Genomic DNA, 20,794 nt, shown 5'->3' with positions numbered 1-20,794 from the left:
TTTGTCATTTCAACAGGTGGCCAGACGGAAATCTTCAACCACGCTCATATTTCCTCTTCCACCACAAAGTTGTTCAGGTTTGTTCTACATTTATTCTGTAATAAAAGTTAGACATTTTCCAGATAATAATTTTTTATGGCTTTCTTTTATTATTTAATAACTAGAAATGAGACTAATTTCGTAACAAAATTATCAAGTCAGACATTTACAAGAACATAATATTGGAACTTGTACATTAAACCAAATTAATTCATAATATGAATTTCATATCGATAAAAAAATAATTAATAAGCATAGGCCACCTTGTAATTTGATTATCTACCTCGTTTGGGGTGCATGCGAATCTCATCATCTTTTATCTGTTGAGGAGAAGATTTGCTTTTAATATTGAAGAAAATTCAATCGATAATTCATAATTTCATAATTTGAACTTGGTTCAGGTGAGATATTTGTGCAAAAGCTTCTTGCGGCAAAGTATGCAGTATTGATTGAAAGTTTATAGTTATTTCCCAAGTAAAACCAATCATACTGTGTGATGCATACATATTTATACATGTCGACGAGTTTGATTGGTGTCACGGAAGCTAGAAAATTTGGCAGTGGAGATAATTCTTGGGCTGCCAAGTGCTGAGAACTGGAGTTGGACAGCCTTGTCGTTTGTCTCTGTCTCCATTAAAACTTTATAATTGACAAAGTTTACCATTCGTCCTGCAATCATGTATCAAAGCCCCTTTGGGGTAGTAGCAGCTGCCCCTCCAAAGTCATTTTGTGCATATTTTTGTCACTCTCTCGCATGTTGGGTGGAATTCCCAAGCCTCCCATTATTCAATAGTGATGAATGAGTAATTGTGCATCCTTTAATTATGCAGGATATGTATGTGTATAAACTGACTAACTATTTTCAGATGAATTTTGTGAAGAATACCCACATCAATTAATTCCAACACCAGGCTATTGGATTGAATGTTCCAGACAAAACCAAAACAGGGGAAATCCAAATGTTTGGGATGAGCAATCGGAATCTGGTAAGAGAAAGATAGCAATTCCATGCATGCCGAATGTTGTTGGCCAGGAGGCAGGGAGGATGATGATGAAAGTTCACTTGATAGAATTACAGCACGCTTTCTCGACAAGCAAATAGTCGTCGGAATGCGAAAGAATTCTGAGAGTCGGGCATATCAATAGAACGGAAAGTACTTATATAAGAGCACAGCCTATCGACCTACCGATACAGACAATCTGCCATGGGCTATACTACTGTATCCAAAGTTAGATAATATTGAAAATATTGTTGAAATTCATCTAGTTTCACTAAATATATAACGGGGAACCCTGAAGGGAAGAACATTTGATCTTAAAATTGTCAAAATGGTGCCTAGTCTTTTGTCAAGCTCTTCAACTGAACCGTGAAAAAGGTGCATGCATAAAATTTATTAATACGCTCACAATGTCGTGGGTGGGAGGATGAGATAATTTTATATAAAATAACACACTTATGTCAGAAATATGTAACACAAAGGTATTTTGGTGTGTATAAATGCATAGTATATTATACAATCCAATCCGATAGGCTGTTGCATAATCGTTGGGTAGGCAATTACGCAAATTTACATTCGGTTCCATTGTCTAGATTTCCAAGAGAAAGAGGAGGAAGATTCGAAGGATGATGAGGACGAGGTCGATGACGATGATGAAGAAAATGAAGACTTTGATGGCAATGAAGGTGCTCGAAAGAAGAAAAGAAAAAACCACGCAAACATCCAAGTGGTAAGTGTGCACGGAGAAAACTTGATATGTCCAATAAATTTCGTTGAATATAAACTTGGTTGAATATATGCGCGTGGAATATATTTATATTCATACATACATGTATTCACTCTTCAGGATTAAATTTTGTGCTCAATTTGATTATTGAAAGCTAGAATGCTTCTTCAAGTAATGCACGTATGTATGTGAGTATGTATCTCTGATAGGTTAGTAAAGCTCGTCGGGGTCATGAACATTTTCTTATTTTCCGTTGTGAGTCGTCATCCTATCATGTTGGCTTGCGGATCATCTAGGAAACGTGAGACTGTAGTGTTTCACTAGGGTTAAAGTCTTTAAATATGTACCATGTGTGCATATTTCACTCAGACAGTTCAAAAATTGGATTTGCAATTGAATACCTACGTAAATATGCGGGTTTCCAACGTCGTTCAAAATAGGGATGCCAAAAAAATACTGCTTTATACGGCGAACAAATTTGTTTAGTTCTATTACTATTGTTCAGGTTTATTATTTCGACCAAGTAGCAGCAGTGGTTTCTTGCTCTTTGGATTGTCGCTTTTTTATTTTATGGATTTCATCTCTTTTGCGTGCATTTCAGTGTACAGAAGAAGACGAAGATCGCCTCCCAAGAATATGTGAACCAACAAAAACATCGATTGAGGAGCAATGGGAGAAAAATGGCTGCTTCGAGCTGACTTCTGTGGAGCAAGAGACGTACGAGAAATATTTGTTTGGAACAGGTAAGCACACAGTTTATGAATGTAATAACTAGTTTCCACGATGACTATGTAGAGCAACAGATTAATTAAAAACTGATAATTTCTTCTAGAACACTGGAATTACTTCACAAACGACGAGGTATAATATTACGGCAGTATAATCTTTGTGCTTGTTTTATTCTTGGTAACTAATAAATGCCTTATCTCAGGATCTGGGACCTGTCATCCTCTCTCTCAAACAGGAAACATTAAACGGCAGAGACCAATTCAGGTAAAGTTAATAAAACCATCTGTTTTCTGATTTTCTTTCTCTACTCTTTTTGAACATCAAGTTGCTGTGAAAATTCATGATAATCACGATAACTGTACATATTATATTCCGATATGCCCAGTTGTGCGTTTTCAATTCTATATACAAAGCTTAAATACGACTTATATCCATGAAATCCATTTTAACAAAGATAACTTCTAAAATTAGTTATACAATGATTGCTAAATTCCACGCTCAGCGTTGTGTATGCATACCTTACATAAATAAGTGAGTCACTTATTTATGTTTCGGAAAAACCCAGGGTTTTAATCAAAAATTATAAAACCCATGGGTTTTAATGGGTTTTACCATGTTAATTGGGTTTTATTTGGGTTTTAATGGGTTTTAATGGGTCTTATTGGGTTTAAATGGGTTTTATAGGGTTTTATTAGTTTTAAGTAATAACTTAACAAAAATAATTAGGAATTTGTATCTATTCGGAAATTATTTTGTTTTATAACACTTGAAATCTGTGATGCTAAAGGATGGAGTCAATTATTGAATTGTTCCGAATTTTCATATATTAGAATAGTAATGAAATAAACTGCTTTAGAATGAATTGAGATAACGTCTTCTAACGTATAGGAGATGTATTTAACTTTTAGAATGTAGTTTTTAAGTAAAACTCAATTAAAACCCAATAAAACCCATTAAAACCCAAATAAAACCCACTTAACATGGTAAAACCCACTGGGTTTTATTCATTTACAACCCATTAAAACCCATTAAAACCCAATAAAACCCAACCCATTAAAACCCAGGTCGGAATACCCTGTAAGTGACCAGGTTGAGGAATTCCTTCTTGAAATTGAACTTTTTCAGTATTTAACGATAGCAGAATCAAATGATTTTTTGTACGCGTCACATTATTAACGCTATATATGTATTTATGTAAGGCAATACCTTAGGGTATGAATAATAAAAGCTAGCACTTCTACTGCATAACTGTCGGTATCCTGGCATCCATAACCAGTAAATCGATAAGGTATGTGCGCCTTTATACCCATGAAAAATACAATGTCTAACTGGTAGGCTCTAACCTCAGCAAACTTGAGTTGACTGAGGAAAGGTGAGACAAGGCGATTCCTCACTATTCACTAAAATATAAATATTCATTACGTTTTTTCATCGCCATTTAATTAACCTCAGATAACTTTGGCAAGCATTTAACTGATAGTAGGCTATAGACGTGCTATGACTTGGCTTGGGCACGCGTATGGCATAGCTATGCCATACTAAATATGTTCCTCATCTGCTCAATGAATCCACCCACCCGTGACCCACCCACGGATCACAGTACTTGTCAATCAAGAAAACTTCACCAGTTTCATTATCATATTTTCCATCGTAATTTAATTTTAGTCTGTTGTGCTATCGTTATGAAGTGATTTTTTTTGTTAATTTTATCCGTTTACATATTTTCCCCAGTTCATACATAAATTGCAAATAAACACGTGGGGGACGGGGAAAAATTAATTCTTACCAAAATTCAGTTTTGACGACGCAAGAGGGTTGTGTTTGTATCTCTTTTTTCCATTTTTCCTATATTTTTGATATATAATCGAATCAACCATCAACAAAACTTCAATTTTGTGGATTTCTACAAAACCTCTTGGAATCCTTTCTCAAAAGAAGTGTCGTCGCTATTTTTTGTGGGAAAGAATCACATAGTTGAGCCTGTTGAGGGATTTTCCTTTTATTAAAAGTAAACCGATAATAGGATTACTTCGTCAACCAACGCTTATATATATTGAATCTGAACAGGAACGACTTGACTGTCAGAGTGATATCGAACAATGAAGAGAATAATGGTGAAAGTTGATAATTTCAAATAAAGTTGATTCAATCCACTGCTCTTTTTCCTTATAAATCCAAATTATTCGCTCAAAAATAGTTGTTATTTCTGCCATATTGGTAAATGCGGACTGGGGACAGTGCTTTCTTCGACTGATCTGTAAATCAGAGCAAACTTGGTTTATACTTTTCACAAAGCTACATTCTTTTTCAGTCGTCTCCACACACTTTCGTTTGTCTGTACTAAAACAACGAACAACTCCAAAGCAAAGCTAATATTTTGTTTGATAATGCACTAAACTTTTATGTTATTACGAATGAGCATATATTTACTTATGGACATTTATTTCGGAATCCCGAGTTTTATGCACAAAATTGCTCATACGGGGTGTGTACTGTGTGTCTTGTGTGACACAGAATCTGGTATTAGTGGGTGGCGTGGGTGCGTTATAAATACGCTGTAATGCTATTTATATTTACTTTGGGCTTGACATTAGGAGAAACCATCAACTTTCTAAACAAACTCGTGATCAACTGAAACATGAAAAACTGTTTTGAATTGCTGAAAATTTAATTACCATTCCTATTTACGCATCTAAATATACATACTCCTGCATAAGTTGGTTTAGATTGAAAATTTATTTGGCGAGGCTTCACTTCTGCTTAGCTTACTACATTTTAACCTGTTCTTGAAGTTACTTCTTTTCTGTTGCGAGACAGAGATACACGAAACTTGGATTGATTATATAGTGGGCTACAAGAAATTTCTACCATCCATGTTACGTAACGCCTACTTTCTCAGTATTCCACAGATTTGTTCGTATTGTTTTGTGACGATGAACCACAAGAATGATCTCATTGCAATTTAGTGTAATTATTATTCTATTCTAACACCATGCCATCTCTAATTGTTTCTAAACTTTGGAAAATAATAATTCAATTTGCATAGGATTAAAATCTGCAAGCAGAATTTGCGTCTTGATATTTCTACGTATCAAAAATACTGGATCAAATTGTGTATCCAGCTGCAGTTAGATATATTGACAGCCAGTGTTACATAACGTACACATATGTACATGGATGCATATCCATAGTTGGTTGCAATATTTATTCTCAGAGAACTTGTTGATATAGGACGAGAGGACGAGCTTGTACAAATCCTTACGTCACGAAAATGTAGTTCGTACATGTGTATAGATAGATACTTAACTAGGGCTGGAGAAGATCGGTAAAATCCAAAGACATGCAGCAGTGACAGTGAAAGAAAGAAAGAAAGAAAACGAAGGAAAGAAATGAACAAACAAGTGAATTGGTTGGAAGTAGATGAACAAATTGGTAAATACTACTGAGCAACCAGATCTGCTGCTAAACATGAATACTTGGGGAAAAGACATGCCGTGCATCTTGGTCCACAGTGAATGAGAGTTCAAGTCAGACGGAGAAAATGGGAGCACGTAAGAGAATGGAGGAAACTTTCTCTCTCTCTCTCTTCTCAACCTACACCAAAAGGAATCACAAAGAAAGAAGAATCTCTCTCAAACTTGCAACTAGCCCAGTTTTAGTTTGGTTTTGAGTCTTTGAACCCAAAAGTAGTCTCACTGTCTACCTGTTTGGTTTGGGTGAAAGTGGAGGAAACCGACCTATTCAGAGACAGTGGTGGTGATGGTGGTGGGTAGGCAGGACAAACAGACGGAGGAGTGTGTGTGTAGTAACTTGAGGAATATGACGTTCCTTCGCCATCCTCCTCCTTGGGACCTCTGGGAAATGGGGAAATCGATTTCCATCTCGAGCCAGGCACACTGCACACTTGCCGACTGACTCTCATGCTTATTTCCCCCTTCGCAGCCCAGCAGATGCTCCGGCTCAGAGGGAGACGGAGAATGTGTGGAGAAAGCAATAAGGCAAACTCACTCACTCACTCACTCACGAGGAGAGAGAAAGCTAGATCATGCACTTTTCTTCCTTTCTCACTCTCACTCTACGCATCTTGAGCACTTCAAATATTGTCTAATCAAAAAGTGTGTTGATGTGTCTTGTAATAATCATTTTTTCTGGTAATCCCACTGGAACAAAAGTAGTTTAGTAGACCCATTTCTGCTGGTTGATCGATAGCGGATAATTTTTTTTACATGCTGCAAATGCCCTTGCAGACACCTTGCATGACCAACAACTGTGGAATGAGAAAAAACACAGCAGATGTGTCATAATTCGCAGAGTTTTTTTATCGGTACGACATTGTTTGCCGTGTAAGATGGCGTCACACACCCAAATGCATGACAAATTTTAAGCAAGGTTCCTGTTGTAATTTTCCTTGCAATGGAGGAAACGATCTAGAGAATTTTAAGCAGATAAATAAATGGGATTTAGTCCATCATTTATTTTACTCACCAGAACGTCCATATGTTCTCTCTCAGGACACATATTCCTTTTCCTTCTCAGAGGTTTATTTCTAAAATCATATGCTTAAGTATCTACAGAAAACCACGATCATCATTCAGCCGTACTTTAGAAAACTTTATTTAACGACAGATGGTGACTTGAATGAGATTAAAATTGAAAGAAGACTGCTGTGAGAAATTATAGAACAAAAAACACTCAAAGTCTGTCTGGCATCACAAATTCAGAACTTTTGCACCTTTTGATTTTGATTAATTGACACCTATCAGCAGGGGCCAACTAAGGCAGAACGTTGTTTGAATAAATTTCATTTATTCCGTGAATCTTTTTGAGCAAGGTTTTTCGCCCAATGCTACGTATGCAGATTCAGTTGATTTAGCTCAAAAGAAGAAAGTTTCATTTTGAAGGACTTTAGAATAAGACTCAATATTTTGCTGCGTCCGGATATTGCAAGCGGTTATTCAGTGGCAAACGTTGCATTCACATAATTCACATCTACGAGTAAATGCATGATTTTCAAGTCTATGTATGTACGTATGTTGGTTGGGTCATGCACGAAGGAAACTTTCACTCGCATCCATTTTCTACCTTCATTTACTGGAAATTACGATCGGCGTAAAATGTTAATTTTTCTGAACCACGCATAATAATATATTCACAAAGTAAAGGCTGTTCTTTCAAGGCTAATCTTGGGAATATTTTTATCCACGCTGGTTGAAATATGGTTGAGAAAAAGTTTTCGGGTACGAGATCTGCACGTGGATGTAATTTTCGTGTTTCTGCTAACTAATTTAGAGTTTTGTGCACTGGGTTGAAAACTACACGGTGTTTTTTTTGGAGAATGTATGTACAGAGCGGACCAAAGCTAATGAGTGTTAATTTCTATTTGTGTAACTTAAATTCCAGGATATTAGTAAGAGCGATAAGCTACACTGTTCATGGGCTCATCCCTGCATCGTGCGTTTTTGCGGATCGATATAATCGTGAGGAGGTAAGAACTCGCATTCGCATGCTTACATTCCCTTAATCATGGACTTGGGATTCGCTATGCTAACTAAAATAAGGCAACAAACCCGAAAAGAGAATAAGCTAATTGGGACTTGGTTATTAATAACTTCAGCATTATGAATTTGTATAAACTAATTGATTCAGCTCCATACAAGAACTCAGCAATTGAAAAGGCCTACGGTTTGTTGGAATCAGTGCAGATGACGGATTTTAGGAATACCAAAATTTGTTTAAATTCTCAAATGTCATAATTGATTCTGCCTAATTTACATGCATGTGTAAATCCACTAGTATAGCTTATTATTTAAAATAGTATAAACCAGAGAATAAAATGGCCACATTTAATCATTCATAAATTAGTTTTAGAGGTGATGGGTAATATGTAGATTGAGTGAGAGGAGAAAACAATTAGTGGTAAAATTTTTCTAAATTTCGCCACCTACGCCATTTGTCTCCATTACATTAATAAAACTACTACTACAAGAGAATACTGCTCGCTCGCTTTCTCCATCCCACGCCTACGGACGGAGGCTAATTTAGACCAAACAAAACCAACGCAACTTTAACAATTTTTCTCTGTTCTTTGAAGGTTGTTCGCTCTCTTGGAAAAGAGATTAACCTAAGTCCGCCCCTAACCTTAGGCCAGCTTCCCGATACTCCGGAGGAATTGCTCAAGCTTGACCAGGTAAGCAATCCATTTTTCGTGAGTCATAAGATCACTACAGGAAATTGTGCTACGTGAGCAGAAAATAAGTGAATTCCGTATTACTAAAAGATCGTCTACGTTTGCTTAATAACGAATTGTAGAGTAAAGTTTATGATCTTGTACCTCTTTCGGTGATTATTTCTCAAACTCTTTTCCCATGTTTTCATTTATTTGATGGTAAGCGTGAACTCGTTATCTTTGTCATGCGTAGGTGTTCATAAAATCCGAGCTCAAGGTTGGTGTCATTTACGTGAAAGAGGGCCAATATACGGAGGAAGAGATCCTGGATAACAATGACAATAGTGCGTTATTCGAAGAGTTTCTACAAATCCTGGGTACGACCAAAACTACTCTTTTTCAACAAACTTATTTAAGAGAGCAAGAGGTTAGATTACGCATGTAAGTACATTTGATTTATATGATTGCAGGAGAAAAGGTGCGACTAAAAGGATTCGACAAGTACAAAGGAGGCTTGGACACTGTTCACGACTTGACAGGACTTTACTCTGTGTAAGTACAAAATTTTTAGTAGCATCTGAAACCCTGACGATGCGGGTGAAAGTGAATATAGAAGGGATCTTACACTCGAAAGTGGGACACGAATGACTGATTTAGAGCATCACCCAGTAATCTAACAATAAGTTTGTGATTTTTCAGGTACACACATTGGCGAGGGATTGAGATAATGTTTCACGTTGGGTTAGTTGAAGATATTAATTCACTAAAACTATTGAATACTATAACGGACATCAATCTCAATTCGGTCTCACTTTATTTGCATTTTATTAATCGAGGACTTGAGAATGCATACTCGGGAAAGTGGAAGATTATTGGCTCAATTTGCACTTGAGGCGTGCACTTCCAACTCTCAATTGTGTTTCTACCTCGACTTTCTGTAATATGGAACTGAATTTAGGATTGATATTTTATAGTATTCATGGTTTATTGGTTAGTCTGAACGAATTAGTCTGAACAATAGCCTTGACTTGACTAAACAAATACTCTTAGGACGCTTCTCCCCTATGAGAAAAATGATCCCCAAAAGGTGAGTTAACATCAAATTTACTTAAACCAATCGTTTTGTGTTAGTGCAAGATGATCCAAAAGTTGATTATGAGGAATGTAAAGTTCCTACTTGTTCAGGGAAGCAAGCTCAAAGACATTTCCTTAAACTCACGACAACAACAACAAGGTGTACGTACGTATTTCTCCGTAGGTGTAGTCATACATGCGAACATACGTAGTGTATGTGTAGCTACAACAGAAATGCAAACATTTCTCTCAGGAGATTGATGCCAGAGGTTTCTCCACTCTCTCCTTGGGGAAATCTTGAGAGAAAGCTTAAAGCATTTATTTTATATGTGTGTATAAACACAAAGATCCATAAACAAAGGTATTTTATGCCTTCCTCGTTTGCTAAACATAGACGACAACTCTCAAGCATACATACGTCGGTACGTCTCTGGCTGCGTCTCTCGTTCTCATTTTATATTATCTTCTTGTCAAGGTATTCCAAAAGTTTTCTACGTGATGCACAGATTTCTTTTATAGGATTTGTTTCATGTTGAACCAGTAAAACTCGTCCTTGCCTCCTACTAGAGATTTGGTCCCGCAGCATCAGGTCGTCCGAGTGCAGTTGTGCAAATTCACGAGGAGGAGAATAGGAACATGAGGAGGATAGAAATAACTGTATCACAGGGTTGAAGATGGTAGTCACGAATTGAATGGTGCTTTGCAAAAGATATTGAGAAAAAGATAATATTATCACGATTCGAAGAATCTGTAGAATTCAAATGATGCGATCACCAAACGTTTCGTGTTATTCCAAGATTAGTTTGAAGCTCGGTCGGTTTGTACTTGAGCATCATATATTCGTCTTGATCATCATCAGATAACTTGGTAGAAGCTCGGTCTACAATTGATGCCAATGCCATTCTATATATAATTTATATATAAATGCATGTATGTAAATGTTAATAAATCTGGTGTGAAATATTGAACGTTAAATTGTACATTATTTTGCAGCTGCAAAGGAAACGGCACATTGGCAATGATATCGTGTGCGTGGTATTTCTTGAAGGTAAGGGTTTCGGGTGCATTGCTTTACTAGTTTATTAATTGATTTTTTACTTGAAGGAGACAACACTCACTTTTCCCCATCGTGTATCAAGAGTCACTTTCTCCACACGTTCATAGTTGTTCGTTGCAGTCCTCGGTCCAAGAGAAAACCAACGAGATACGAAGTGTCGGTCATTACGCGTGATGAAGTTGGTAAGCTTAATACTATATTATCCTCCTTTTATTATTAAAAATTTAAATAGTATTTGATGATTTCCAAATATTGTTTTTATCCCTGATGATTGATGGTGGATATACACGAGTATAATGTCGAAAATTTGGAAATAAATTCATTTTTTTCCTTCAATCATGTCGTCCGAGAGTTCTCCTTTAAATAAAAAAATTTGTTTTGTCGTCAACTCAATCAACTTCACTCCAGAAAGATGTCAGGTTTTGAAAACAACAATAGCAGATTCATAAAAACTAGCATTTCAAAGTTAGGGATAGTCTGATCCCGATTTCGCCCTCATCTCGTCACAGAGTTGCGGGGAAAGTTTAGAGATAGGCGAAATAAATGCTATATTTATTTTATGGAAACAGTGAGAGCAGGAAAATTCTCCCAAACTTCTCAAAATATAACCTTGCTCTCAAATTTTGGAATTATTTTTTATATAATGGGCCAAAATCATCCCAAGCCAGAAGACCTACGAAAATTGTTTTGAAGTCAGAATAATTTTATCATTTCAGTCACCTTGTAAAATCGGGTTGGAAGTTGTAATAATCTGTTGTTCAGTTCATAATCCTGTCGTCAAATTGCAATTTATGATACTATTACGTGCGTTAAAACTGAAATATTTTAATTTTAGGTGCTTACAAGCCATACCTTTGGGAACAATCTACATTTCGGAAATTGGATCGGGTGAGTAGATCCTAAAAGTTTTAATGTGATGACTAATTCAAAATTCCAAAAAATATACGGCATTTCAGATTATTTTAATTATTCAGGAATAAGTCTCCATAATTGTGGAATAATATTTGAAATCGAGTTCCGTTTTCCGCTTTCGGCAAAGTTTTCAATGCTAATTGATAACCGATAAACCCATCTCCTCGATCGCTTCTTGCCAAATAGCATAGCATTTATGAAGTTTGTGTTGATTTAAAGCTATAACCTCACAAATTGCATTGCATGCCACCTATTTCTGACCAACATTGTACGTTACATTATACATTATTACTATCATATCCATCCTCAGCTATGTATAATTACTCCAATTTCACAAGTCGTAGTGGAATTTATCATAGACCTACTGTTCCATAGTCAGAGCGTAAGATACATATTTATTTGTTTAACTGACCGAGGGAGGGGTTTATAATTGAGGGTCTTAATAAACGTGTTCCATGGTTCATCTGAGATAACGCCATGAATTGCTAACATAGGAGTATGTTTAGTTTGTGAAATAAAGAATATATGTTTCACGAAATGCATATAGATTTATGTGTAGAATGCGCATTAGAAACCCAGCAGAATTGACACTGGCACCGCTACTGGTGAAACTTTATTGCTTTTCTTGTTTGGGTGGTGGTTTGATGTTCACTGTTTGGTGCAGGTATTTGGTCCGATCAGATCGAGTATGAATCAGGTCAAATTTTTGTTGGCATCATTTACTATAATCTTCTCTACTCCACCCACCTTGTGTATTTGTGTGAAAGCTGATCTCACGTCCAGAGGCTGCGAGCTTGATAAAATGGGAAAACTCCACACAATACCCTCCTAAAGTTGCGAGAGACCTTTATGGGAAAGTATGGCATCATCCGTAGGGACAGAAGTAATGACGTGAATTCATCAATAGAGTGAGATCAACAACCCTTTCGAGAAGAAGAACACAAAGCATCGTGGTTCTCCAAGGACTGGACTTTTGCTTCCACATATCTTTACTAAATTCAATATTTGTCTCCTGTACGATAGGCAAGGATGTGGATGTCAGTGCTGATTAACTTTATCCACCACGAGGGATACTGCGCGATGCCCATCCGACCCATACAGAGATGTAACCTCCACGTTCTCTTCTTCCATTCCATCAACCGAATTTTTTGTTAATCAAGTTTTTACCTATGGCAGCGAGAGTAGATAACCAACCTTTCCTTCGTCCGTACTTGCTCTATAGACGAGTTCATAGGGGATATTTCATCTAAATAACTTCCACTCCTTCTTCTATAATTACGTTTGTGGAATGTCATAAATGTTTTGCTTTCAATTACAACTTTTCATTGTGAATTTAAATAACATGGGTGACTCATAAATTGCTAATTAATATTTATATTTATAGTACATATTATGTTAACAAGACTAAAATTGGATCTTTAGAATCTTCCCTGCTTCATTTATGGACTAAATGAATGATGCATGGAAATATGTGAGGTTGCGGATGCTGACCATATGTATGACGGTTATTGACTTGAGTGCTGTGGATGAAATTAATCATGAGCGAGGCAGGATATTTATTTCCACCTGACAATGAAACTAAACGCAACGGGTCTGAATGGGGTTCAGTCGAATGATTTAATTTCAACAAAGGTGCTGAGATAGCAAAATATTCAGCAGATCAAAGGAGATCTGAGTGACAGGGAACGACAACATGTGGAGATCATCTCCAGTCAATGACGATGATGGAGGGAATATTCTGCGTCTGCTTTCTCCTGCTAAAACTTTTAGTATTATTTAGTCCTCCTCCGTTTGCTCTTCTAGCGGAGACCTTTGCTCCTCTGCACACACCTCCGCATTGGGTATGCTTCGAAATAAAGACAAATCTACATATTCCGGGGCAGCTCCTCAGGGGCATCTCATTCAACGTGTAACCTGGCCTGACTGACTGACAAGAGTGGTCTTTTGTTGACGCATGTATTTAGAAGTTTAATTCCCACTGACACACACAATGAAGTGGGAGTGCTGCTGAGGGATGATAATACCTTCCGTGCTTGGTTAGTGCGTTTCATATGCATCAATGAGTGAGTGAAATGCTGTCGAGTACACATGTAGTCCTCCAAATGTTACCTATTGATGGTAATTGTAAGGATCGAGGAGGAGGATTTTGACTGGAGAAAGCACGGACTGAAGGATGAAATGAGGCGAGCCGTGTGTATAAATATGTACATATTGTTGGAACGATGGACGTTTGGTTTTGAGAGTTCCGTCCAAACAAACCAACTGTTGGACTATTTCTGTGAGGTGCAGATACTCGACTAGGAAATCAACGGATGATAGAGCTGTGTTTCATTGTGTGTGACGCACAAGTTTACTACTGTGTGATGCATGTATGTACATGTGTTCCTGGCTGAGGATGAGTGAGAATCCTTTCAATATACATTTATCTTTGTCTCTGAGGCATTTTATTGATTCTGGCGTAACCTAATAAACCATGGTGTGGTTTAGCAGAATTGAAAATATGCACAGCATTATTTTATTAGTCAGCCCACTCCGCACGGCTTGCTCCTTCTTCTTCTTGCGGTGTCTCCGGTATTATAAAACAGAATACCATTGCAAACAATATCTGCACATCTCCTATTTTGATTGATGGTTAATTTCATGCCAACCTTTTCGAGCGTGAGCTACATACCGTGTATGTAATAGACATATTATGTAACCAATTAAACACAGGACGTGGCCAGTCACTGGATTGGTCATAGTTTTGTAGTCTAACGTATTTATTTACGCATTAAATGTTTAACTGATCTTTATGGTAGAGGGACGCTTATTTAATAAGCATGTTGGTGAAAGCAGGGCCGGCATGATTCATAATTTAAGAAATTGTATTGCAATACACGCATTACGTATTCAGTCCAATATTTTCTCCTTGATGCTATTTTCTGTCACCGAAGTGTGCGTTACGGTATAGGAATCTATTCGATATAGAAAAGCTATCAGTTTCCATTTGAAGAATTGCATGCCCTGATTTTGTAATGCCCAAGAAAACCTAACCAGCGTCAACGACCCCATCACCATTGTATTCTCGGGAATTGGTCACGCTGCATAAAAATGATAGATCATTTGCAACGCGTGATTATAAACGTATAATACAATGAAATTTTTATAATAATTGCCGTAATGCACAATATGTCCAGGGACCTGCAGGAAAACTCTCGTTTTATACTTATTTATAAAACTTGTCGGCAATTAGCCTTTAATGTGCTACCGCCGCTGGCCTGGCTGTCTCTATCAATCAGTAGTCTAGTCACCCATAAAGTATGGTACATATGCATATGCATACTTGCACCTCAATAGATGTGATTTGATACGTTGAGTATAAACGACATGAGACCGGATGAGACCGACCGGTGATACTTTCACCCCGTCCCACCCAACAGTGTTGTTTTCTTTTCCTTGCTGGAGAATCTTGTACTGGTTTATTTACGATAGCTAGGCTTATTTTTGGGTCATCCGATCATGACTTTCACTGCACAAACACAACGGCGCGTGTGATGATGACGCAATATCACTTGGCCGGAGACTTCGTTACGAAACAATGAATGGGCTTCGTTGTTTTCATTCTCACACGGAAAAAAGCATTCTTCTTATTGCTGTCCAGTATGTACTCGGTCACTAAGTCACTCCCATGATAAGCTTTCCCATTCACATTGGACATTGGAGATTATAGAGAGACGAGAAGTACATGTTTCTACTTTTAGTGGCTGTCGTATGAATCAACCTAAACTGCTTTCTCTGTACCAGCCCAAGGGAACAAACCAGCGAAATTCGTCTTTCGTTTATTCAATATGACATATCGCATTGATTTTCTCACGCACTGTGTTTTCATAACAAGTCATCCAATTCGGGTATTCATAATTATTATCATTACATGATATGCGTCTGTATATCCACTATATGCATGTATGTGCATATTGTGAAGAAGTGAAAGTGTGTTGGGTTGACCTAGATGCTACATTAGTTTTATAATTTCACTGTACATTATGATTTGTTTAATGATTACATAAAGACACTAAATGGAATTGTTAAACGAGCACGTTATCACTTTTACCTAGTACATCGGATCATGTATGGTATCGATTCTACAGCTACGTATTTAAGAATACAAGTTTGAACACGCCCGTCCTTTTTTGACTTCCGGGTAAGAGCAGAATTGTATACTGCTCGAACATGAAAGTGTCAGTAAAATGAGAAATTTCATTTTATCATGATCCTCGGACATGGGCAAATATTCGCTTCTGGCGATTTGGGACTCTGTTGACTAACAAGCAACAAACATTCGCCTATTATTTTCTGTCTGCAAATACATACAATATTGCACACGCAGATGTTGAAGAATATTGAAATTTTATAAACCAAATGCGGAGAAATTTAGGAATAAAATTATTGATCATGCAATATTTAATCTCAAGTTCCTTTGAAATATTTAGGATATGAAAAAGTAACGTGATGTTGTTGACATTTTTTTCAGGGAGCCATGTTTCGAGAGTGGATGTTGACAAAGGTTGTCAACGGGGAAAGAGCATCCTACTCAGCTCCAAAATTTGCCCGTATGCAGGAAAGGACGAGGTCACAAATGCTAGAAGACATTGTTGCCAATTTACAAAACCATGCAGAAACTGGACAAATCCCAAAGCCATACAGGTAAATATGTAGTAATACCCAAAGCCATCAAAAACTAAATTCCTAGTACTACGGAAATATTAAAGTAGGCCTCGCGTTTTAAAATCAGCCAATAATGTAATAATAAAAAGGAGTTGAGCTCGCTATTAGATTTGTCTAGATGGTACAATTAGTCGCCAGAGTAGATTTCATCTCAACAGCTGCATGCATATAGTCGTGCATTTGTATAGTGCCGTTGTAGTGAGGCTTCCGGAGTTGAAGGCAATTAATTGAAATTGGCAAGCTTACGTGTCATGCTCTGTCTGTCCGTATCATATCGCAATCACGCTGGGGAATGATTATTTTACGTTTTATGAGCTTGACTTGACATTTACATTATTGAATTATTAAATTTACGACAAGTAATGTAGTAAAATTGGATGAGTAATTCACTTATCCCAAAAAATGAGTTACGCGACTCGATACGGACGAACGAACGGAAATGGAGAGGGAGCCGGAGCTGGAACTCATGTCTGTATTTTATATTACATTTATTGTGCCCGAACAGGAGATTTCCATGTTCTTCTCTTTCGTCGGAAGGAATATAAATGATATCAGCGGATGGAAACTGGTTGGTTGGGCTAGTTGGTTGGTGGACAAGGATGATCAGACCTTCTATCCACCGGAGAAAATAACAGACTCGCAGTTTCTAGAGTAGGAATGAACGAATGCAATTTCAAGAACCATCAGTGGCGTCAGTCACTCTACAAGCAGGGTTGTTGTCTCTTTTGTAGCATGAAATGTATAGTGTGCTTGTATTTATTTTTGTATGAGAAAGCAGCCAGAGAGAGGAATACACAATGGCGTCCTACCTGTCATTTATTTTTCTGATTAATGGATCGATCCGCCTTATCCCTACATTCTCACCACCAAATCCTTGTTATTTGAAAAATAAAAATCCGAGCACACAAACGCTGGCCTGGGGTGGGCCAGCTACTACTACACACTCGCGTATATTGAAAAAGTAGGAATTATTGACACGTTCGTCCGACACAGAGAGAAAGAACGAGAGAAAATCTCTGAAATTCGAGGCGAGGCAGAATGAGAATTAACTCGAAGAGACAACATTTCGTCTGTTGTCAACAGGCGTGGTTCGTGTCGAAGTTTGCAGAAAATTGACATGATTGTGTTAGGAAGAAAGTCTAAACGACGGCAGCTCCACACTTACATTTACAATTCATATAATAAATCCCTACTTTTTTTCTGTTGTCTGCAGGCGTGGTTCCTGGCGTCCGATAGGTGAAGATTTCGAAATATAAAACCTTTATAATAAAAATTCTTATGGATGCAGTATATTAATTACGATGCTCATGGTTTTAGGTCATATGAGACCGTCCAGCCCACTCCTTGACTCTGTTAGGGTGAGCTAAAGAGATTTGCGCTAATGAAAAATTGTTCAATTTCCCGAGTCGAAATTAATATTTTAATGACTTGTTTGAATAGGACCAGTTTGAAGGTAAATTGCTGATATTGGTGTGATGTGGGATATTTGGGAAAGTCTGAGGGTTTGAAGGGGATATTGACAGCTGGTAAGAACTTGAATTAATAGTCCAATTTTGTCATTAAATTACTAGCAGGATACGACCAACTCGCCAAAGACTTTACGGTAAGTTAACCGTTATAGAAAAAAACCATATCAATACAGGGGTTTGCTCTAAAACATCTTCCTCTCAATTTCGTAGAAGTTCTTCCTCAACACGGATGAGCCCACTCCGCTTTTTGACGTTGTCTTCCTGGTGGGACAAGGAAAGCAAAAAAGCAAGCTGTTTGGAGTGAGGGCAATTCTCGGAGTTCGTTCCAGGTGAGTTTCGAATAGTTTCGTTGTTCCTCTATATTTTCTCCGTGACCTTTTTTATTGGATCCGGCTCTTGAGTTCTTATTGCTTTATTTTCTCTTTTGTCCTACGTATGAGCTGTCTCTGCTTTCCAATCCAACCTCATTCTTTTATTCCCCAGTCAATCCCCACATATCCATGAATGGCATGGATAGAATGAAAGCAGTCATAATAATTATATAGTTCCGAGTCGCTTCAAACACTATATGGTGTCCTCTACGTTATTAGATGGAGTAGGAGGACGTGCTTAATTGTATATTGTGTATTTCTTTCATGGCGTTCAGAGTGTTCCAAGAAATGCTGTACGGCATCTCCACGGGATTTGGGTCTCCTCAAGGTGAGCATATACATACGTACGTACGTACTTTCACATAACACAACCAAACTAACATATTTTTTTGGATCTCTTCAAGTTCCTGTTGCTGAGCTCTTGGCAAGAGCTGTTCCAACTCTCATGTCTCCGCAAAGACCAAAGTCAAATTTCCTACAAGTCCCGGATATTGAATCAACAAGGTAAAGGTAGCATAATCATAAGCCGCCATAAATATATTGTTTGTTTTCAAAAGTGCATATGCAAATAAGTACTTATAAATGCATACTCATTGTTAGATTTTTCCACAACCATCAACTAGAATATTGCACCATAACAAAAAATACAGTTAAGGGTACACAACTCAAAACATGTTAAGCCAGGAATTTATTAGTTTGAGATGGATTTCAAAATACAGGGTACATAAGTGTCTAGTCGAAATTAAATTGTCCCAATTGGTAAAACTAGACGGATAACTCTTGCATAAGGTTGCGCTTCAAATGAGAGGGTCTGTTCTCCATTTACGATGCAAGGGACGCCGCAATGTCCTTGCCGCGGCTTCGCTTCGCTAACATGTGAAATTTATTTTTAGATTCTTATCATTGCTACCAGTGATAGCGTCCTTTCTTCGAGATGAAAATTATATTCGGCCTAATAGTAAAGTGAAAGTGAGTGCAATTCTTTCGGGAGGGACGCTCACATGTTTATCACTATTTTACCGAATCAATCTAGAATTTAAATGAATGACACTTCATTCAATATTGGCTGTACTGTGTCCCCTCGGTGAGCCAACTGTCCACCGCCAATATAATCCTAGAACTACTTTGTGTTTCCTCCCCGATCGTCTCAACGGATCATTTGATAAGAAAATGTTTTCCTGTTCGTAGACCTAAGAGCGTTCCTTCGTCCCCTATGGTGATGAGAGCCTTTTCTCGTCTTGGAAGTTTAACAGCCGGTTGGGGTCGATCAGGGCGAAAGTCGAGCCAACAGCAGCAGTTGGCAGCGGAAGACAAGAAAAAGTGGAGTTCTTCACAGGACTGTTCTCAGGAGAATAAGGACAAGGAGGCAGGAAAGGACAAACCCCAGTTGGCAGTGCCAAGACTCTCCGTTTGTGGTAAATTGACGTTGCATGGCTTAAAAAAATTGGCCATTCAGCAGAAATCGTTAATGAAGGAATAGGACTTTGATGAATCTTGGTATTCTTGATGTGTATATATCGTACGTTGTATGTGGGTTATACGCTCCACGAAAACCTTACGATATACATACATGAAAGGTAGAACATTATTTAGCAAAATCTCGATCCCACTAGTTCAATTTTTCCTGAAAGCGAAAACTGCGTATCGTCAATATTTCTACTTCATCCACGCTTTCATATTTTTGCGCTGGACGAATAAATAATCACTTTGTAAATGCTTTATGAAGAATTATTAATAGAGTTATTAGTTCATAAAAGCACTTAAAATACAGTAGAGTGCGAAAGCATTGGTTCACCTGAGCCTTTTAGTTTAGCCGATGTAATGCAAATGGCAACGTGTAAAACATTTAGAACGTTAATGACTTTATCAACTTTTTAATTTCATAGCTGATGCTCAGAAAGTTGATCGGACAAAGCTGGCTCAAACTGAGGTAAGTTGACAATCTAGTTTTTAGCCCGAGCCAGGGCTTATTCTGTTTGTGCAAGAAGGAATACGAAGCCATACGCTAATTTAATCATCCTTGTTTAGGTTGGCTTTGGCACTACTATTTAAATACGGGCTAGTAAATTGTGCCAATTTACATAAGCAATTTTAAACGGTTGAGAAACTTTGTGAAACTAACTTTTTTAACCGTCGTACAACGCAAGTGAATAAGCTATGCAAGGCCATACTGTTAGCTCGACTTTGGTTCTTTGGCATTTCATCGCCTAACTTCACACGAGCAACTCTATTCTGTGGGAATTTTTTGTTATCCAGCATTATCGAGGGACAAAGAATATAAGTTTGCAAAGTTTCAAGAAATATTTGTTTTACAAAGTTTTGACAAGGCGCCCATCATGCTCAACATGACATTTCTAATATTGGTTATAATAGTATTTCAGTGGGTGTGAATTTCTAAAATGGTGGTGTAAATGTTGATATGTAGTGAATAACGCATGTCCTACTTATGTACGTTTCACCTCAAAAATCGCCTCTGGAGTATCGCCTCAGTAGTCATTTGAAGACTAACTTTAAAAGAATATTTTGAGGAATGTGTATTTCTATCAGA

At 37.5% G+C, this 20,794-nt stretch overlaps 1 protein-coding gene across 9 annotated transcripts in view; it reads left to right on the top strand.

Annotated features, from left to right (window-relative positions):
* The window catches only part of LOC110846270, a 76,707-nt gene that overhangs the window by 49,573 nt on the left and 6,340 nt on the right, over positions 1-20,794 (top strand). For all 9 annotated transcript variants that reach the window (XM_035849052.1, XM_035849054.1, XM_035849051.1 and 6 more), the window contains 25 exons: positions 17-77; positions 906-1,025; positions 1,631-1,767; positions 2,366-2,507; positions 2,597-2,625; positions 2,696-2,757; positions 7,894-7,978; positions 8,585-8,680; positions 8,913-9,036; positions 9,130-9,211; positions 9,359-9,400; positions 9,710-9,746; positions 10,727-10,781; positions 10,838-10,972; positions 11,626-11,678; positions 16,213-16,385; positions 17,620-17,642; positions 17,724-17,764; positions 17,847-17,859; positions 17,978-18,009; positions 18,086-18,204; positions 18,522-18,574; positions 18,651-18,750; positions 19,435-19,661; positions 20,133-20,176. In XM_035849052.1, the coding sequence (XP_035704945.1) occupies positions 17-77; positions 906-1,025; positions 1,631-1,767; positions 2,366-2,507; positions 2,597-2,625; positions 2,696-2,757; positions 7,894-7,978; positions 8,585-8,680; positions 8,913-9,036; positions 9,130-9,211; positions 9,359-9,400; positions 9,710-9,746; positions 10,727-10,781; positions 10,838-10,972; positions 11,626-11,678; positions 16,213-16,385; positions 17,620-17,642; positions 17,724-17,764; positions 17,847-17,859; positions 17,978-18,009; positions 18,086-18,204; positions 18,522-18,574; positions 18,651-18,750; positions 19,435-19,661; positions 20,133-20,176 (2,085 nt within the window). The remainder of the gene's footprint in view (positions 1-16; positions 78-905; positions 1,026-1,630; positions 1,768-2,365; positions 2,508-2,596; positions 2,626-2,695; positions 2,758-7,893; positions 7,979-8,584; positions 8,681-8,912; positions 9,037-9,129; positions 9,212-9,358; positions 9,401-9,709; positions 9,747-10,726; positions 10,782-10,837; positions 10,973-11,625; positions 11,679-16,212; positions 16,386-17,619; positions 17,643-17,723; positions 17,765-17,846; positions 17,860-17,977; positions 18,010-18,085; positions 18,205-18,521; positions 18,575-18,650; positions 18,751-19,434; positions 19,662-20,132; positions 20,177-20,794) is intronic.

The sequence above is a fragment of the Folsomia candida genome, unplaced genomic scaffold (assembly GCF_002217175.1).
Source record: "Folsomia candida strain VU population unplaced genomic scaffold, ASM221717v1 Fcan01_Sc003, whole genome shotgun sequence".
NCBI lineage: Eukaryota > Metazoa > Arthropoda > Collembola > Entomobryomorpha > Isotomidae > Folsomia > Folsomia candida.
The sequence above is the reverse complement of the archived record's forward strand: the minus strand, read 5'-3'. Positions and strand labels throughout refer to the sequence as shown.